This window comes from Phoenix dactylifera, chromosome 9 (genome assembly GCF_009389715.1).
Source record: "Phoenix dactylifera cultivar Barhee BC4 chromosome 9, palm_55x_up_171113_PBpolish2nd_filt_p, whole genome shotgun sequence".
NCBI classification, from domain to species: Eukaryota; Viridiplantae; Streptophyta; class Magnoliopsida; order Arecales; family Arecaceae; genus Phoenix; species Phoenix dactylifera.
Genome location: NC_052400.1, coordinates 10,988,151 through 11,006,426, shown reverse-complemented (window position 1 = coordinate 11,006,426; position 18,276 = coordinate 10,988,151). Strand labels below are relative to the sequence as shown.

General features: G+C 39.2%; 1 protein-coding gene across 1 annotated transcript; it reads right to left on the bottom strand.

Moving 5' to 3' along the window:
* Nucleotides 1-415: 415 nt before the first annotated feature.
* LOC103700374 lies at nucleotides 416-17,762 on the bottom strand. The gene is made up of 9 exons (XM_008782322.3): nucleotides 17,507-17,762; nucleotides 16,274-16,358; nucleotides 15,514-15,565; nucleotides 15,311-15,386; nucleotides 15,111-15,193; nucleotides 11,622-11,718; nucleotides 11,478-11,523; nucleotides 1,232-1,323; nucleotides 416-1,129 (listed from the first exon to the last, which is right to left on the bottom strand). The coding sequence occupies exons 1-9, from the start codon at nucleotides 17,562-17,564 to the stop codon at nucleotides 792-794; spliced, it is 927 nt and encodes a 308-aa protein (XP_008780544.2). The 5' UTR covers nucleotides 17,565-17,762; the 3' UTR covers nucleotides 416-791.
* Nucleotides 17,763-18,276: the final 514 nt, after the last annotated feature.

Genomic DNA, 18,276 nt, shown 5'->3' with positions numbered 1-18,276 from the left:
GCCGACAGTCATTAAAGCAGCTGAAATGGAGACTCTTCCCACAAAGGAAAAAAAAAAAGGAGAATAAAACAGAATTAAAAAAGCAGCTGATTGGAAAGCAACTGAACTACCGGGGCATTATCTCACCAAGGAATACTCTTGCCAGGAACCTGGTGATCATCAAACTCATTCTGGAACAATCAAGGAAAGCCTTCTTGGCATCTAAGACAGCTCTCTCTGATTTTAGTCCATAAAACTTATGCAGAATGAGATGTGCACACAATAGAGTGACCCTGCAAACACTCGGCCATCGACCACAGAACCACATTGACTGGCCACTGACCACTTTTTAAGAAAAAAATACCAAGCAAGAGTTACTGTGAGCCAGAATATAACAGCCTCTAAGTAATGCCACAGAATCGGTTGGAGAACAATGTCTAGAAATACTTCAACATGCATTCACACTCAGATCGAGAAAACAAGCTCATGAAAAAGGTAGATTTGATCGTGTCTTACTTATTGATACATCAAGTTCAAACATTGAGAAAAAATTGCTAAGCTTAAATACCTTACATGAACAAATGACGAAAATTAATGCCATAAGAATAAATTGCAGCAATGGGGAAGACCACGGGAATTCATAATTGAAGCATGAGCTCAAACCAAACATTCCTGGAGGTATATTCAAGTGTATGAAGCCCTGCTTTTTTGATCAAACTGCAAAAAGCATCCTCTAGAAAGGTATCCTTCAAAACCTATGGATAACTTATCCTCGACCGTTCATGCTGAGGTTTGAGGTATATTTATGTGTATCAAACCCTGCTTTTCTGATCAAACTGGAAACAGCACCCTATGGAAAGGTATCCTTCGAAACCTTTGGATAAGCTATCCTCTACAGCACATGCTGAGGTTTGAAGACAACCAAGTGAACTATGTTTATTCATTTCAGCATGGTAATCTACCGTACCATCAATTGGACTCATAGCTAAGTCAGACTCCCAAGGTCTAGCAATGAAAGTCTGCTTCCCTCGCTTGGATTTCATCACATGATCTGAGCTTGTTGGGTTCTGTAAACGCTTTGATTCTTCCTCATAGTGTTCACCAGCATCTGCAGGAGACTTCCTCTTTGATCCAGGGAGCAGATTCAATCCTGCAATGCAATCAATGACCGATAAAAACAGCTCAAATAGGGATCTGGATTTGGGTTCTGCATTCAAACTACTGGAGTTCCAGAGAAGTATAAAAACATTACCACTGAAAGTGTTAGATATGCTAGGTTGTGCTTCCATGTCAGCACAGCTACAAATATAATCCTGAGTTCTCCAACTCCTGGTGTGGCTAGTTCTGCATTTGGAAAAGAACATCATGTAAACAAGAATGGCAGGAAAGAAACTTCCAGTTAAGCAAGAACAGGCATGCAGGCACTAGTAACATTCCCAAAAGATTGCAAGAAGAAAGGAAGACTGCAAACCAACAACACAGTTCAAAATCCATGACAGGGTAGTTATCTCGCTGCTGACACCGAGAACCAGAATGCAGCAGCTAAAGAGAAGGGGGGTGAGAGAGAGAGAGAGAGAATCACATATTCTCCAGGAGATGCATAGCCATATAAAAGATGATCTTCCATGTCCACCGGTTTCTAAGATTGATTTATGGTTATTATGGAAAAAATATATTTTCAAGAAAATCAGACAATTATTATCAAAAAAACTAGTGAGATAAGTTCTGACCAACTCTCTTTTAAACGTGACCTTTTTTTTCCGACAGTTTCTCCAGCTAGATTGTTCAAAACTCCCGCATCCCAAAAGTACTAGTTTGATCTTGATTAGATCATCTCAACATATGATAGTTTATACTCTCCCACTACCTCACTTTGAGTATCTTTTTCACAGGACTCAAAAGGTAAAACATAATCTAATCTTTTTCACTTTTGTGCATCAATTTTTGAATTTCCTTTCTCCCGAAGTTTAAAATTCAAAATCTTTTCAGGCGAAAGAACTTGCATTGGTATTAATCAACAAGCATCATGTCAATGAAATTTATTTTTCTCAACCAAATTTTGAAAAATAAAAATGTTGGGATTGATGCATAATTTTTGTGCATTAATCATGCAAATATCTTTCATGAAGATTTGGAAAAAAAAAATTTATGGCTAAAAAAGCATTGTGACAAATTAAAGGTCCATTTTTAACTATCTTTGCATAACTTTTTCTGCTTTCTACTATTTTGTCATGCACCCAAATGCTTATTTTTCTTTCTTATTTTAAACACATTTTAACTGAAATATAGCTAGGGGATCCATCGAAGAACACCTATTTCCAGTCCACCTACCATCCATGCTTCCTTCATACACTGTCCTTGTGTCTTTGTGATATCATAGAGGTTAACTTGCTGATCCTGAACAGAATGAAGGAGAGCACTTCTAGAGACCTTAAATGATATATGATGACCTCGAACTTCTTTACATTTTGTTCCCTCTCCTGATTTTATTTTATTTTATTTTATTCACTTTCTCACTTGTTTAGATTTGCATGTGTATCAAGTCATTTTAGCATTAAAACAACATATTTTCTTAAATATACCTAGTGCAGCTGAAAGGCTATTCTGGTTTTGGGGATGGTGAGGTGAGATTTTCACATATCTACTTCCCCTAACCCCAGCAGCCCAGCCTGATGCGTATCATTATTTAGGTTTTATTTGGGTTAGTTTAGAGTAGATACTATACCTTCCATAAAGTTCTGATCCATTGACCTATACTAACTGGATATGTTAGTTCGCCCATTATTGGATCAACTGAGTACAACAAATTCAACCACGAGATCATGAGGTATTAATTCTGTGTGTGTTGGGTCTGCAGTGACTTCAAGCACATATTGGACAACACACACGAGCATATATATAAATAAAGAAATATAAGCATCAATCTCACATCGCACATCCAAGATCCCATTTCCAAGGTTGACAAGTTCAGCATGTGACAATACCATTATTTTTCAAGATTCAAGTTTCTAGCACGAGTCTCACAAAAGGGTGTATATACATCATCGCATCTACAAGCAATAGGAGAGATTATTTTCAAAGCCATTGCAATTAAAGGGTGTCAAGTTGGAGTTGACTAACGAGGGAAATAAAAGGATAAGAGGCCAGATCAGACTGCTTGTTTTTTGGAAATAATAGATATTCTTTGGCCTCGGGACATAGAACAAAAGTATCAAAACAAGTCAGCCAGATTTCCTTCCCGCGCTCTAAAGCCCAGAGGCTTGGATGGCCATCAAGCTACCCACTTCCATGTGGGAACTTTAAAAGGAAAAAAAGATTGTAATCAAGACAGACAAAGATAATATGATAGATATCAGAAAATTTGAGCAACCAAGTAAGGCCACCAGGCACCAGCCTTTCCTACCTTATAACACCTCTATTATTTTTTGGGGTCCTGTTAACAAATGCCTCCGGAACATCTGTTAAGAGCAATGCCCTAATTACTTTAAACAACATGTCCAAATTTAGTTGGAGGACAACTTTAATCTTCTTAAAACAACCTGTATTTCCTAATATAATTTATTCACAATTAGAGTTCCCATATAACAACTTCATAGTTCCTATTGTGCTTCACTAAAATGAATATCAACCACTCATATGATGACAAAGAGAGCAATACACGGGTGGATTGGTGATTGAGATGGAGATATTTTAGAAAATCTTAGAAGACATGAAAAGACAGTTGATAACTAAAATGCCAATTTAATTGTAGCTAATTAACCAATAGAATTAAAACACATTATCACTGATTAATGGGGGCAATCACCTTAACAATGCTCCTGGGGCATTCATTAACATCTCTCTTATTTCTGACCACAGCCTAGAAGGAAACTGACGGCGGGATCTTCAAATTCTGTACATGCAGACAAGAGTCCATCACTAGGACACCTATTTTTTCTCCATTCCATAAAAGCTGCAGCGGTGGCTCAGTAACAAATGAAAATCAATTGGAATACCACATCGGTCCATTCCAGTTGCGACCGCTCACCAGATTTCACACCATATGGCGCACTACAAGCAAAAGAGTGTGAAGTTGAATTTGAGCCTTCAGATTCTATTGATTACGCATGAAATCTAGACCGGGATATTTGCATAATAGGTATTTAATAGCCGTGCAACTCACAGCTCCTCTATCCATATAATCTGCCCCCAATCAGTTCCTAATATCGAACATAAAACCTTCTACAGAGATATCCCACTGGTCCTATTTATAAAAATGATGATAGCATCTTCTAGGGATTTTCTTCTCTCCCACATTGAGCGTCCGCCTTTGCAACTCTCCTTCCCATGCTACGAGACTGCATGAGGGACAGCTTTCAAGTGTTTATAGGCTGCGCTAGAGAAGCATTTCCAACATTGAGACTCGAGAGGTTGCTAATCTCCTCTATCACATTGAGAGGCAGCCATCTGAGGATTCTCACTCCTCTCCTTGGTCCAATGTTGAGAGGCTATGAAACTCTTCTTTCCAATGCTATGCCATTGGAGATCCTTCCAACATTGAAAGACTCATGTTTTGTTCTTCCACATTGAGAGGCTTCCATTGAGGAAGGGATTGATCTCCACCCCCCCTCCCCAATGGCCACAATACTGTATGCAGCCATCAAAAAGAATAAACCTCCTTTTCTTGAAGGATGAAGCGCAGACAGGATTTCAAGACAAAGGTGGGGTTCCCCTTCCCCACCCTTATCATATTCTCCAGTTCACTTGTATGGCAGGTTTTCTTTCAAGCACGCCTCAGCTCAATATCTTTTTGAGGCCACCAAGGTGATTACCATGATTATTGCTAATCATCTGCTAAATGAAGATGATAATGGTGCTTACATAGCTTGCCTCAATGGGTGACATCTTGCTCAAGCATACATGCTCTTTATCAACCAAGAGCATCAAAGCATCATAGGGCTCTCCCTGTATCTTTATTGGTTGCACACAACCTCTGCATAAAGGTGTGAAGCAAATTTTGCCTTACCCGTGTGTACTATCCCATACCAGGCATATCATACCGTATCAGTACCAAACCAAGACTCAGAGAATGCCCTGAGTGTCGATATGCCAAACTAACCACTATACCAAGTGTACCGACCACTGTATCATCATGGTACTACAACAGAATATGGTACCTAGATTGCGAACCTTAGTCCCAAATAATAAAACCTTCCAACCCAAAGAAATGTGGATTTCAAGAGTGAAGCCCATGATCTCTCAGGACCATGGCGAATATTTAATCATCAAACATATGCTCAAGCAGGTTTCAAGACCAAAACCAGGCTTACATGGATCACATGTGCCCTATTGAGACTTAACAACTTTGATCCCGTAGGACTATTCTCAGGTACAGACCAACCCCCATCATGAGTTCAGAAATGGAAAAGACGCCGCTATGGAGCTTGTCCAAAACTTTGATGATGGGTTCCTGAACAAAGGAGCTTCTGCTAGAGCTTCAAAGTGGCTGATGACAGTCATAATTTTTAAGAAGAAGGACATTTGGCTTCACTAGGTTAACATTTTAAAAGATGGCTCAGACCTGACCTTATCCAAAGCCCAAGATGATCCATTTTGGGTCAGACTAGATCATAAACACCCAGATTCATGAAAGTGGACTTCGGACCAAACCAAAACTTCGTTAAGTTCGATGCATGGCCAAGTTATCAGAATAATTGCATCAGATGGACTGAGATAAGAACTTTCATCTCAGCCAGGCCACAATCAGGCATAAATCTGACCTATAGCGATCCTTTACTCAAGCTAGTTGAGACCTGATTCAATAAACCTTCGTCTGAGTTGTGATCCCAAAGATGGTTAGTCAAATGAGTTCATAAAGGAACTCTGACCATAGCTTAAGTAGCTAATAGAATATAAACTCTAAATAAGTTGATATGTCTTAACTAACCTTGACCTAGAGGCTTCGTCATTAACTTTAGATGATCAATCAAATGGGTTCCAATATGAACTCTGACCATGATGACATCACAGTTAGGCTTACCGACAAAGCAATCTGTTGTCTCTGCTTTCTTTTCGGATTCCAAGGATGAGTCGGCCGATCCTAAAAAAATTGAGTCGGACCTAATCATTCCAAAGTATCACAAGTGGCATTAATCAAATTTTCTTTTTCTCGATTTACCTTAGAGTATCCATTCATTCGATACTCATTTGCTTCTATTTTCACTTTCTGTAAGCAAGTCCTGGCCCTTTCGAGCTGCTCAATGGCCCCTCTATGTAATTCTTCAGAGTTACGAATAGTACTCAAGATCCTCTGTTTTAGATTATTTAATTAAGTACAATGCATGAAAGAAGGTGAAGGAGAATTATCCCCCGGAACATTAGGTGGTATGGCGGAGGTCTGCACCCTCTAGGACGACTACCATAACAGCATCTAGGAGGAGACAACGAATCATCAGAAGAAAGCCGATTGTGGTATTGCCAAGTCCCCAAAAAGGTCACTGAAAGACGACAACAGAATGAATGAGAAAGAAAGTGAATTTGTTTGAACCACTAGGGGATTGCATTTTTCATGAATTTCCTATTTCTCACACAACGATAGAACTTCGCTTTTTTTTTGAAAAATCGATAAATCAAATGATATTTCTATTCCAATTTTTGCCACTTCTTATATATATAATTTATTTATTTTTTTGTTATTAATTTTTATTGTTCTTTTCGAAAGAGATAAGAATTGGTGAATCGGAATCAATTATTAATTATAAAAAAATCTCAGCAAAAAGTTAAGTAAATAGACAAAAAAGTAGAAGATAGAAAAGCCCGAATTCCAAATGAACAAATTCAAACTCAAAAGAGATCTTTCTGATTCTCAAGAATAAGGGGCAAAAGGATTGATCAAGAAAGATTTCTGAAGTAGCAGCTCGTAGACCACCTGAAAAAGAATATTTATTATTCGATCCATATCCTGACACAAGAAGCCCAATAGGGGCAATACTTGAAATGGCGATCCATAAAAAAACACCTATACTGAGATCACCTAAAACAAGGCGGTACCCAAAAGGAATTACTAAATAACTTAGTAGAATTGTTATGACCATTGTAGATGGTTCGATAATAAACAAATGAATATCTCTTCTAGATAGGAGTAGGTCCACCTTAAAAAGTAATTTAGTCCCATCTGTTAGAGCTTGAAGAATTCCTAAGGACGAGGAACTATGAGATTGCCTCTTTCATTCTGGTGACATGGAGGGATCGTACCATTCGAGCCTTTTTTTCATGCGTTTTCTAGAGGTCTGGAGAAGGCAGCAATCAAAAGGATTTCCCTAATCCTCCCTTTCCGAAAGGAGGAATGTAAAATTCTTTTTCCTTTTCGCAAGGACCAGGAGATTGGATCTAGCTTTAAGAAGAATGCTTGGTATAAATAACTCACTTCTTGGTCTTCACAATAAGATTACCATCTAGGGATAGCTAAAGAGCAGCAAATTTTTGAAGTTCTTCTAATGTTGTTGTCTGGAGAAACTTTTCCCCAGAGAAAATTTTGGAGCGAGTGAGAAACCATCAGATGGCTAACTCTAGCCAACATGATAAATGGGCTTGTGGAACCGACCTGGGATACAGGAGCTATCATTAAGGAAATTAGGTGCTGCTTGGGAAGCTTTCATAATCACAAGGTCACCATGTCTATAAGGAATATAATCAAACTACTGACTAGACAGCAAATTTTAGATCTTCTAATGGTATTGTATGGAGAAACTTTTTTCCAAAAGAACTTTTGGAGTGAGAGATGATGACATGTCTAACTTCAACCAACATGATAAATGGGCTCATGGAACTGACCTGGGATATGAGCTATAATTGAGGAAATAGGTGATGCTTGAGAGGCTTTCATAATGACAAGGTCACCATGTCTATAGAAAAATGTAATCATGCTGCTGACCAGATAGCAAATTTTTGAAGTTCTTCTAATGTTGTTGGATGGAGAAACTTTTTTCTGGAGAAATTTTTGGAGCAAGTGAGCTGATCGAATGGTGAACTTTAGCCAACATGATAAATGGGCTCATGGAATCGACCTGGGATACAAGAGCTATTATTGCGAAAATTTGGTGCTGCTTGGAAAGCTTTCATAATGACAAGGTCACCATATCTATAAGGAATGTAATCAGGCTGCTAACTGAACAAGAAATTTTCGGAGGTCTTCTATTGTTGTTGTATGGAGAAACTTTTTTCCGAAGGAACTTCTAGAGCAAGTGAGAGCTGATCAGATGGCTAACTCTAGCCAACATGATAAATGGGCTCGTAGAACCAACCTGAGATACGAGAACTATTATTGAGGAAATTAGGTGTTGCTTGTGAAGCTTTTCATAATGACAAGGTCACCATGTATATAGGAAATGTAATAAGGCTGCAGACTAGAGCAAATTTTCGAAGGTCTTCTTCTAATGTCGTTGTATGGAGAAACTTTCTTCTAGAGGAACTTTTGGAGAGAGTGAGAGCTAATCATATGGCTAACTCTAGCCAACATGATAAATGAGCTTGTCGAACCGACCTAGGATACAAGAGCTATTATTGAAGAAATTTGGTGATGCTTGGGAAGTTTTCATAATGACAAGGTCTAGCAACACGTTTGCTCTCCCTTGCTTGCTTCTTTTTGTTCGATGCTCCGCTCGTAGCCTCCCCTCCCTTGCTTAGCATTCCGCTTGTGATCTTGGAGGATTTTGAGAAATACGCCCGACAAAAAGAAAAGGATGAAATTTCAATGAGTTCGGTTCATAAGAACTGGAAAGTCTAGTTTTTCATTTTAAAAAAAGTACTTTACTTAAGAAAAATACTTTTAGCAGTTATCTGCTCCACACTTGACCATCTAGCATTTACCGAGGGCACGATAACTGGTACACCAAAGGTGCGTCCTTCCTGGTCCTCTCGTACTAGAAAAAGATCCTCTCCATGTTCTAACACCCGCACTGGACATGGACCGAACTGTCTCACGATATTATGAACCCAGCTCACGTCTTTTCGTTAGATAAGAACATATTTGATAAATACGAATAGCTCTCGGATAGAGTATTAGAACGAAAAGATCCATTTGATTGACAAAGAAAACAAACGATACGTTTTGACAAATTCAAACCTTCTCAACCCCTATTCATTCACCAATCAACCGACGATCGATTGGGCGGGCTGGTTAGGAAGGGGTGATTAGCGGAGAAAAAAATCGTTGAAAGATAGATTCTACTATTTGGTCAAGATGAATGAGTGGCCGTGAAGCATACTTAGGAGGAGGTTAAATTGACCCTTCCCCGAGTCAATCCAATCAGAAAGGGAAGAGCCCATAGTCTAGACTGCATCACGGGAGTTTGAAGACTATCCCATTTCAATCAAAATTACAACCAGGTATCCAACCTTCCCTTCGGAAATCCAATCCCATTTTGTCTTTTTTGCATCAAAAGCAGCAAGCCGAAAACCACTGAAACCCGGTGCATTTTTTTCTGACCATTTGAGCCTGAGCCTTTGCTTTCCATGGTGCCTTTGCCCTCAGATTTTTTTTTACATGGTCAACGAGTTATGGTCCACCTCCTATCGGCTACTAAAGCCTGAGTATCAAATTGCAGAAAGCTTCGGTTTAAATGCCTCAGTACCCGCTTTATGGTGCTAGCAGATCGACAATAGGGTGTGGGGTGTTCTATATCAATCCATGGGGGCTCTGGCCATAGCCCTCGCCTTTGCATCTTTTGTTCACGCTCTAGCTAACCAAGCTTACACCATCCTTCTTTGTGCTTCCTGCGCTTCTTATTATGGAGTCGTACCTACTTTCGGGTCAACAAATGAAACAACTGCCTCTTCCTCTCTCGTCTATCAATTATTTTCTAATAATTGTTGTACCCCACAAGTCACATTAATTCGCTAACCGACAGTATCTCGACCCTTACCTACCAAAGCATTATAAATATTAGGCATTTTCCCAGGAGAAAAACGAGATCCAATACTGGGCCAATAATTTGAGCGATACCCTAGGTTTTTTTCTTCAAGTGTGGAAACCATAGGACTAGAAGGAGTAGGATCGATTCTCATAATCATAATAAAGTGAGATATGTCGAATTTTTTTTTGGAAAGTGTCATGTCAAATCGAAAAAAATGTCGGATAGCAAGTTGATCTGTTAATTCAAATAGGCAAGGTTAAATCAAATGGGTTACAATACTTGCCCAATGCATATAACTATTGAGTATTAACCATGCAAATATCCCAAATACTTGGAAGCGTATTTGCATTTTACTGAATGAAGGCTCAGGCTTGTGTCTTCATACTAACCTCAAATGGTTGTTTTGTAAGTATCAAAAATGGTTTTGGATATCATTAAAGATTCCAGTATGAGCCTAAATCTAACCTCCATATTTACACATAATCAAATGTATATGCATGATCCTAATCTCCTGGACACAGTTAATATAATCGCTTCCCATATCAAGCCCCTTAATATTTCTATAAACAACACTGCATACAAACCAAACTATGCAATTATCTTAAGACCCTTAAACACCAACTATACATAAAGGTATTTTGGTCATTTTACAATTTCAAAGCGCTCTTATAATAATAGACTCACATTCATATGCATATTAAATAAAGTATTACGACCAAGGTTCGCCGTACCGATGCCGAACCCCGTACCGGTGCCGCACTAGTATAGTCGTACCGAATGTCGGTACGGTACGGTACGCGGTACGTCAGGCATACCAACATTGGCGCACCAATACCGGTACCCATCGATATAGGTACGGTACGTCTGGTACCGACCGGTACAGCATACCATGATTACAACTATTGGATGGCAGACAAAAAGCATAGCAGACAAGCAACAGATGCATACAAAGCTAGCAGCTTGTATTGATGGCAACTCATTCTGTATCAAATATAGATTGCATTTGTGTTGATGTTCTAACAACTCACAAACACTTTCAGGATGAACTATATGCTTTGTCTTCTGTTTCATTTGATGGAAGTTAGAATTCTCAGTACAAAAAATTGGACCTATTCTCATGAAAAAGCTCTGACATAAAACAATGCAAGCCTGCAGTAAGTCAAAGTATATAGGATTTTCATTTCTTTGAAACAATCAAGTTCAACACACTTTAATGTCAAGATTTTTTCGGCTGAAGTTCACAGCAATTCAAAATCCAAAGAATTGCTCTGTAAATACATAATCTCTCTTCTGCAGATTTTCCCAGACAAATTTAGTTGCTCGTGATAGGGGTTGATACACTGTGTCAGATGTAAGATTTTGCTTGATGATATATAATTTTTCAAGCCATGTGAAACAAAATAAGGCAAAGGATACTCTGTTTAAGTCCCATCCTAGGCAGCAATAGCTCCAGATAAATAGCATTAACAATTAAACTAGTGTAAGTAAAAAATAAAAATCATTAAAGGTGGTATTGTAGAAGGAAGTCTATATGGCATTCACCACATCATACAAAGTTCATTGGAGAAGGAAGACAAAGTCATCAATTGGAGAAGGAAGACAAACCTGTACATATGCTCAACAAAGTCATCAATCAGAACAGGCCAGGCACCTAGCAAAAAAACAAAGGAGTTTAATCATGCTTTAGGATTTTCTGATAGCATATCACATTAAGAGACAACTTATGACAATTTAACACTTCATGATTACCTTTCGGATCATAACCTTCAAGATCTTCGTTTACACATCGGCTAAAGGCCAGGAGTTGTTGCCATGTATCCTCAGATATATTATGACGTTGATGTTCCTAAGTTCAAAAAAATAATAATATAAAATAAAGACATAAATGAATAAATAAAAAAAGGTGTTTAGCAAACTTAATTGTTTTGGGGTCCCAGATTAACAGGCCAACAATACGTATGTTTGTCTCTGTATATCCGTATGCGTCTCTCCTTTTTTATCAAAAGCTATCAGGATTTATTACAGAATTTAGAACATAACTCAGATGCTACTGACTAGAGAATGGAAACATTTCAACATTGTAAATCACTGTAAAATTTCACATTCAATTTTAAAAGTCTATTACTAATTTTCAAATGATTAATAGCTAATAGCAAATCTTATGAAAGGTACATTGATGAGGTGATATGTGAAGTAGTTCTTTGGATGTATGCCAAGTCATCCTTAGGAGTTCATACGTATGGGATCAAGATGCAGTCTTCTATGGATGGTAGAAGAAGTATCATCTCGTAAAAGATGGGAAGAAATTCATGATCAATGCTTCTAGAATGCAAGGATATATAGACCTTGCAACTGCTGTATAGGCAGAGCGACTTGTTAATGCCTGCAATAAATTTGTGATGATGATACAAGAAACTGATGCCACTCTTGATAGACCAAGATCTTGCCCCTTGGTTCCACATATTGATTTACCAAGATTAAGATCAAGGAGAAGTCAATGTCGTCATCATCAGCAAGGACGAACGGTGAGGAGCATCCCTACCATGAAGTCTAAATGCGAAAGTGAGGAGAGTGGTTCACTGGGATCCAAAGGCAAAGAAGATCAAAGCTGGAAATCATCTTCAAACAAAGTTAAGTGGTTCAACCACAAGATGGGGAAGCAGGTGTTTCCCTACCTTCAACACTGATGTAGCAAGAGCTAAATCCCCCTACCTTCATCAAACTTGATGTGATCACTTTGGCCACTGCGAGTAGGGCTGGATAAGGTACATGAGCGACATCCGCCACATTGGAAGCCGAAACATGTGCCAAACTTTCGGAAGCCACAAATTGGCCATACAACGCCCAATTGAGATGATCTTTTTTGAATTTGATAATTTTTCGAGATTTACCACATCACGCCACCCCCTAAGGAGTGCAACACAACGAACGAATAGATCCAAATTCCATCATTTGGGTTCGAAAATGGGTCGGTCAAACCGAATTTTTTTTAGAAAAAACTTTGACCAGACATATCTCACAATACAAGAAGAATTAGGTAGAGCGATAGTAGGCAAAATTGATGTAGGAGTCGAAATCTATCTCCTATAAGGCTTTAGCTTTTTTGACCTTATTTCTACAAATCATGTCTAAGAGGAATCCGACTAGAACTGTGCAAACATAGACCTCACTATTACAAATAGAGATTATGTATTTCAATTTATGAATCATCAATGAAAGCAAAAAAGGACGTAAACCCCACTTTCGCCAATCTTTTCCATTTTTTCATTATTTTTGATAGATTCGACTTGAGGGGTTGAGGGACTATTCCTCCCCCTAATCGGATCAATCAATACTAAAACTAGAGCCGGTCAAATACCGGACGAGTCGCCAAGCCCGCTCAAGCCCAGCCCATTTTAGACGAGCTTGGGCCTAGTTTTTAAGCCTAGAGGATCAGGTCAGGGCCTGAAATTTGAGCCCACCCATTAAACAAGCCGAATTTTGATTTACGTCGACCTGACCTAAGCCCAACCCGAACCCAATATTTATATAATATAATATGTACTATATATTATATTATATTATATATTACATAATAGAAAATATAATATAAAATATCATCTTCCTCAATCCGCGTCATCTTCACCTCATCTTTGTCGCCCTCTCCTCCCTCTGCGTGCCCATCCATCCTCCCATCTCCTCCCCAATCCCTCTCCCACCACTCCCTCAAACCCCTCCCCCACCTCTCGCCCTCCTCCCCTCCCTGCCCCCACCACCGCTCCAAACCAACCCCCCTCCCCGACGTCGTTGATTGGAAAATAGTAGAGACCAATTTAACAAGGAAAAGCAGAGCTCCTCAGGGCCACTAAGCTCGTGGACTCATATTGGCCTTCATCATCTCCACTGTTGGTGTCGGTGTCGGTGCCACCATCGAGACTCTGAAAGTCTGAACACTAGGTTTGAAAGGGGACACGATTTGAAAATTTTTTGTTGACGATGAAGAGGTCATTGGTGGCGGAAGAATGGCCAGAGCTTTTAGCTTGGGTCTTTGATGGGGATAATCTTGGGTGCTTGCCTCCACATCGTCGCCGCATCCGCCTTTGCCTTTGCCGCCGCACGAACTCCTCCCGCTTCTTTACCTACCGCCAACCGCACCCTCAACTAGGGCTCCACCAACCTCGTCTTCTGCGACATCATCAAATCGGTTCGCCCCCTCACCATCGTCGAGCTCAACACTTTCCTTGGCGCCTCCGCCCTCCACATGGCCGCCATCTCTTGCAACCCCTCCTCCCAAGCTAATGAGCCAAAACAAGGAGGCCCGAGGGCCTAGCCTAGAAGAAACCGATAAGTAGTGGGCTCGGGTCTAGGAAGTAAGCCTAGAGGCTGAGTCGAGCCTAACTAAATGACATGGCACCTTAGGCCAAGCCGGCCCGAATCAAGCCCAACCCAGCCCGCCCGCTGAGCAACTCTATAGTAAACTTACAAATATAAAGAAAATGAGGTAGACTTATCTGTTCATATTACCGCTCCAATGGATCAACATTTTGCAACTTTAGTAGAGACTCTACAAATGTGTATGAATCAATAGAGCGATATCTGGCAGTCCCTTTGTAAACAAGACCCTCTAGTATGTTTTCTTCCAACAATTCCATGCGGTTGCTTTTTCCAAAACCAGTAATGCAATATAATCTCGTGACAGAAATTCTCAAACTCTTTCAAATAATCCATCAACTCTACATCCACTTCAATCAATAATTAAATGTTGGACAATAACCCTAAGTATTTCCAGTTAAAATATTTTCCCAAATGGATTTCAATTAAAGTTTTCCTATAAGAATATGTGGTAGGATGGTAGAAACTCATGCCAAAACTTACAAAGTGCATTCGAATATTCCATTAACAGAACATATAATTCTGAAGATAATGGAAGTTAGTTACAGGAAATACTTTTTTAATAAAAGGTTTTCTGTTTGATTTTATTCAAACATCGATTTTCTTAAAAAATCAACTGGGCTGAAAATTTCACACCGGTCCTTACGGCAGAAACTCAATCAGATGTCCCCAATTTTTGTAGAAAATTTTATATGGAAGCAGTGATGACAAGAAGGTAGTCAAGTGACCCAAAAAGTTAAAAGAACATATATAAGCTCAGATGTATAAGAAACCAGGGTAAATTTTACAGCTGTCACCAAGGACTAACTGAAGAAAAGCAGCTGAAGAGTGCTCATGCCTTCAATCAAGCATTTAAAATTTTCATACCTGAACAAAGTTACACCATTGATTAAGCAATCGAAACCTTCCATTCAAAACTAATCTCCAGGCACTTATGGCCCTATGTACAGCTGAAAAATATTTGAAAACACATAAATACTAATTAAGATAACAAAGGAACATAAATTGAACATTAGCTTGGTTATTTTTCTTTTTGCTTAAAAAAAGGATCTAAGAAATAATCTTACTGATGTTCTTCTGCCCATTTTCACGGCAAAAGAAGAAGACAAAATCATAGAAGCAATTGAAATTACGAGAATCCACCTGCAATATAATAACCAGTAATGAATTTTTATAGGTACAGTAAGAGTAGGTAGCAAATTAAAACCCAGCAAATTAACTACAAGCTTGATAGTCTTCCAAGAAACATAACAAAATAATTAACACTCACAGACAAGTCAAGGCATGACATAAGCTTGTAAAGGTCATTATAAATTGCCTCCCTGAAAACCAAAGATCATGATGAGATAGTGAAAGAAAGGGGGAAAAGCTTCTGCAAGAGCTAGTGCCACAATAGACCCAGTGATATCTAAGCTATGCAAAGAACAAAGGTGCATGTGTATGCATGCTGACATCAAAAAATAGTATACGGGAACAAAGACAATGGAAGGAAGAGATAAGTATAATAATTCTAACACAAAACATGCTTATGGGCTGCATCGTCATCCATCGACCAGCTTGGATTCCAATAAGGCCCTGTATCAACACTACTGACTAGACTGTATACAGCAAAACTTGCACTGGTTAATATGTGGTTATTACGCTTGATCATTTATCATGATACCTCTTTGAAATTTAAAACAGAAGTAGCGACTGATGATCTAGGTCTTTCACTCGGCAAAATTTCTGGTGATGAACAGCATAAAGGGCATTTTATTGAATAGCTCAGGTTCCCATGCTGGACCTATGTTGAGCGTGGTGTGATGAAAATGACCACCCAAGTTATAAATAAGTTTGTCACATGGCTACCTACTATGCACATGGGCACGCACACTTGATCATGTACACATAAAAACATGCTCAAACAGTGCAAAGGCTTGGTCTCCTCATTTAAGAGCTTACAAAATGTAGATATAAAAAATGAATATGTAAATAAGTTAGGCAATTTTTAAAATGTTGAAGATTATACATATCCCAACAAAAGGACATACCCTGCTTGCCCTCTACACTCCAATGATTTGGAAAGCACAGCCAACAATTCCTTTGAGGTAGCATGGTCATTTCTTGATAAAATATCTATAGTTGAATAAAATCAAGAAAAAATTCAGTAAGAAATGAAATGCCTCAACAACAATTTTTAGTGTTCCGACATTGTATGGGAATATAGGATGCACATGATCAAGTCAAATTGATATGACACAATAAAAGAGAAAACAGGTGTTTGGATGCATCCACACATGAATTATAATTGGGCTCCAGCATTACCCATCAAGACATATAACTACTGCTCTCAAACCTGTGTTTCACGACAAAAAAGCATGCTTCACAGTATGACAGCAAAAACAATTGATTTATATAAAATAATGTCTTCTAAGCTCAACATGAAAAATGAAAGACTCCAAATCTTGTACTTCACTTAATATCCAAAAAAAATAGTGACAATTGGGTGGCAGCATTGCATATAGACAGTATAAAAATATATAAAACAAAAGGTCAAAGGTCATATCCAACATACAGGTTATAAAATGTAAGAGGTTAGAGCTGTAGAACACGAAGAAGCTACTTAAATAAGACTTGCTCATTCCTGGCTTCAATTACTGATAGCTGTTGTTCTTGAAAGTGGAAATTTTAGTAATCCACTTAAATTCAGGCCACCTATATAATATATTTAATTGACTAAAAATCTATCAAATTCTTTTATGTTTGACAGCATAAAGAAGCCAATAAACCCTCCAAAAAACCAATTTGTTTTCCGTGAATAACTCAATCAGGATTGTTGTGGCTTAAAATATAAATGTGGTTCCTCAACCAAGTTGCCCAAAAATCCTTCATCAACCTATCAACCCGCACTGTTCCATTTCAAGTTCTCATCAACAAAAGTTAGCATGTCAAACACTAAATTGCATCTTGTATTGCTCCACTTAATCATCAAACCTCCTCTACACAACCCACATCTCCAAGACATGAACTTTCCACCTCTACACATCAAGTACAGCCCCAAGAGTACCCAAAGCCCTAACGCACCTCCACCGGCCCAACAAGGGCACCAATTTCTTCATCAAGAAGCAAGATGCGCAACAAAACCATCCAAAACACCGCACGCTCGTTCAAATTCCGGGAACATCAAACAAAAAGAAAAGCAAAACCAAATCCAATCCCGAAAAAGAAATGATAGAAAGAAAAGGAGAAGAAGTCGAGACAAGAAGAGGCGTCCAGCCGCTCACCGCAGTATCTCGCGTAGATCTCGAAGATATCGAGCCGGTGGGGAGAGGAGAAGCCCATGGATCGGCGAGGGATCCACGAGCTAGAGTTCCGAGAAGGGTTCTCGATCGCGAGAACCAGAACCCTAGATGGAAGCGGAGGACCAAAACCCCCTTTCTCGCCCTCCGATCTCGAACGGGAGAAGCGGTGGTGACGTTGGTGGCGAAGCGTACTCGAGGTTATCCCCTCCCTCACGTGAGGGATTTTATATCGTCGGCCGCCGGGGAGCTGAAAAGGGGGGGGGGGGGGGGGGGGGGGGGGGGTTTGTACGGAAGACAGACGTGCAAGGAAAGGTTGGGATGATCAGAACCGTTTAAGTTGGACGGTTCATGATACATCCTTTGTACGGTCGTGATTTGATTTGATTCGATGTAGGTAAACGATTATTGGGGGGATGTGTTTTTTTTTTTTTTTTTAAACGGCAGCGCATATAGCCTATCGTGAGTACATCCTACCAAATCAAAAGAACGTAAAGAGTACAATGAGGACGGAAGCTTTGCTATGGACGTCCACAAGAACTCCTCGCAATATCGTGCAACATAGGAGGCGACTCAGTCTGCAGCCATTTTCGCCTCCCAAAAAGCATGCGCAACTTGATGCTCGTCTAGGTCAACAAAGCATTGGGTGGGGCGAAACTTTTTTTTTTTTTTTTAGAGACTGTTATTTGATCTTAGCTTGGAATTGAACCAGGTATTTAGACTTGGAAAAAATTATATTCAAGCTCAATCGGGTG

What these genes read in the sequence shown, in the direction of transcription:
- LOC103700374 (XM_008782322.3), bottom strand. Translation starts at nt 17,564, where the DNA reads ATGGGCTTCTCCTCTCCCCACCGGCTCGATATCTTCGAGATCTACGCG. An exon ending in AAATGGGCAGAAGAACATCA is followed by an intron (nt 15,194 to 15,310) that starts GTAAGATTATTT and finishes AATATTTTTCAG; the next exon opens with CTGTACATAGGGCCATAAGT. An exon ending in TTTGTTGAGCATATGTACAG is followed by an intron (nt 1,324 to 11,477) that starts GTTTGTCTTCCT and finishes TTCCAAATGCAG; the next exon opens with AACTAGCCACACCAGGAGTT.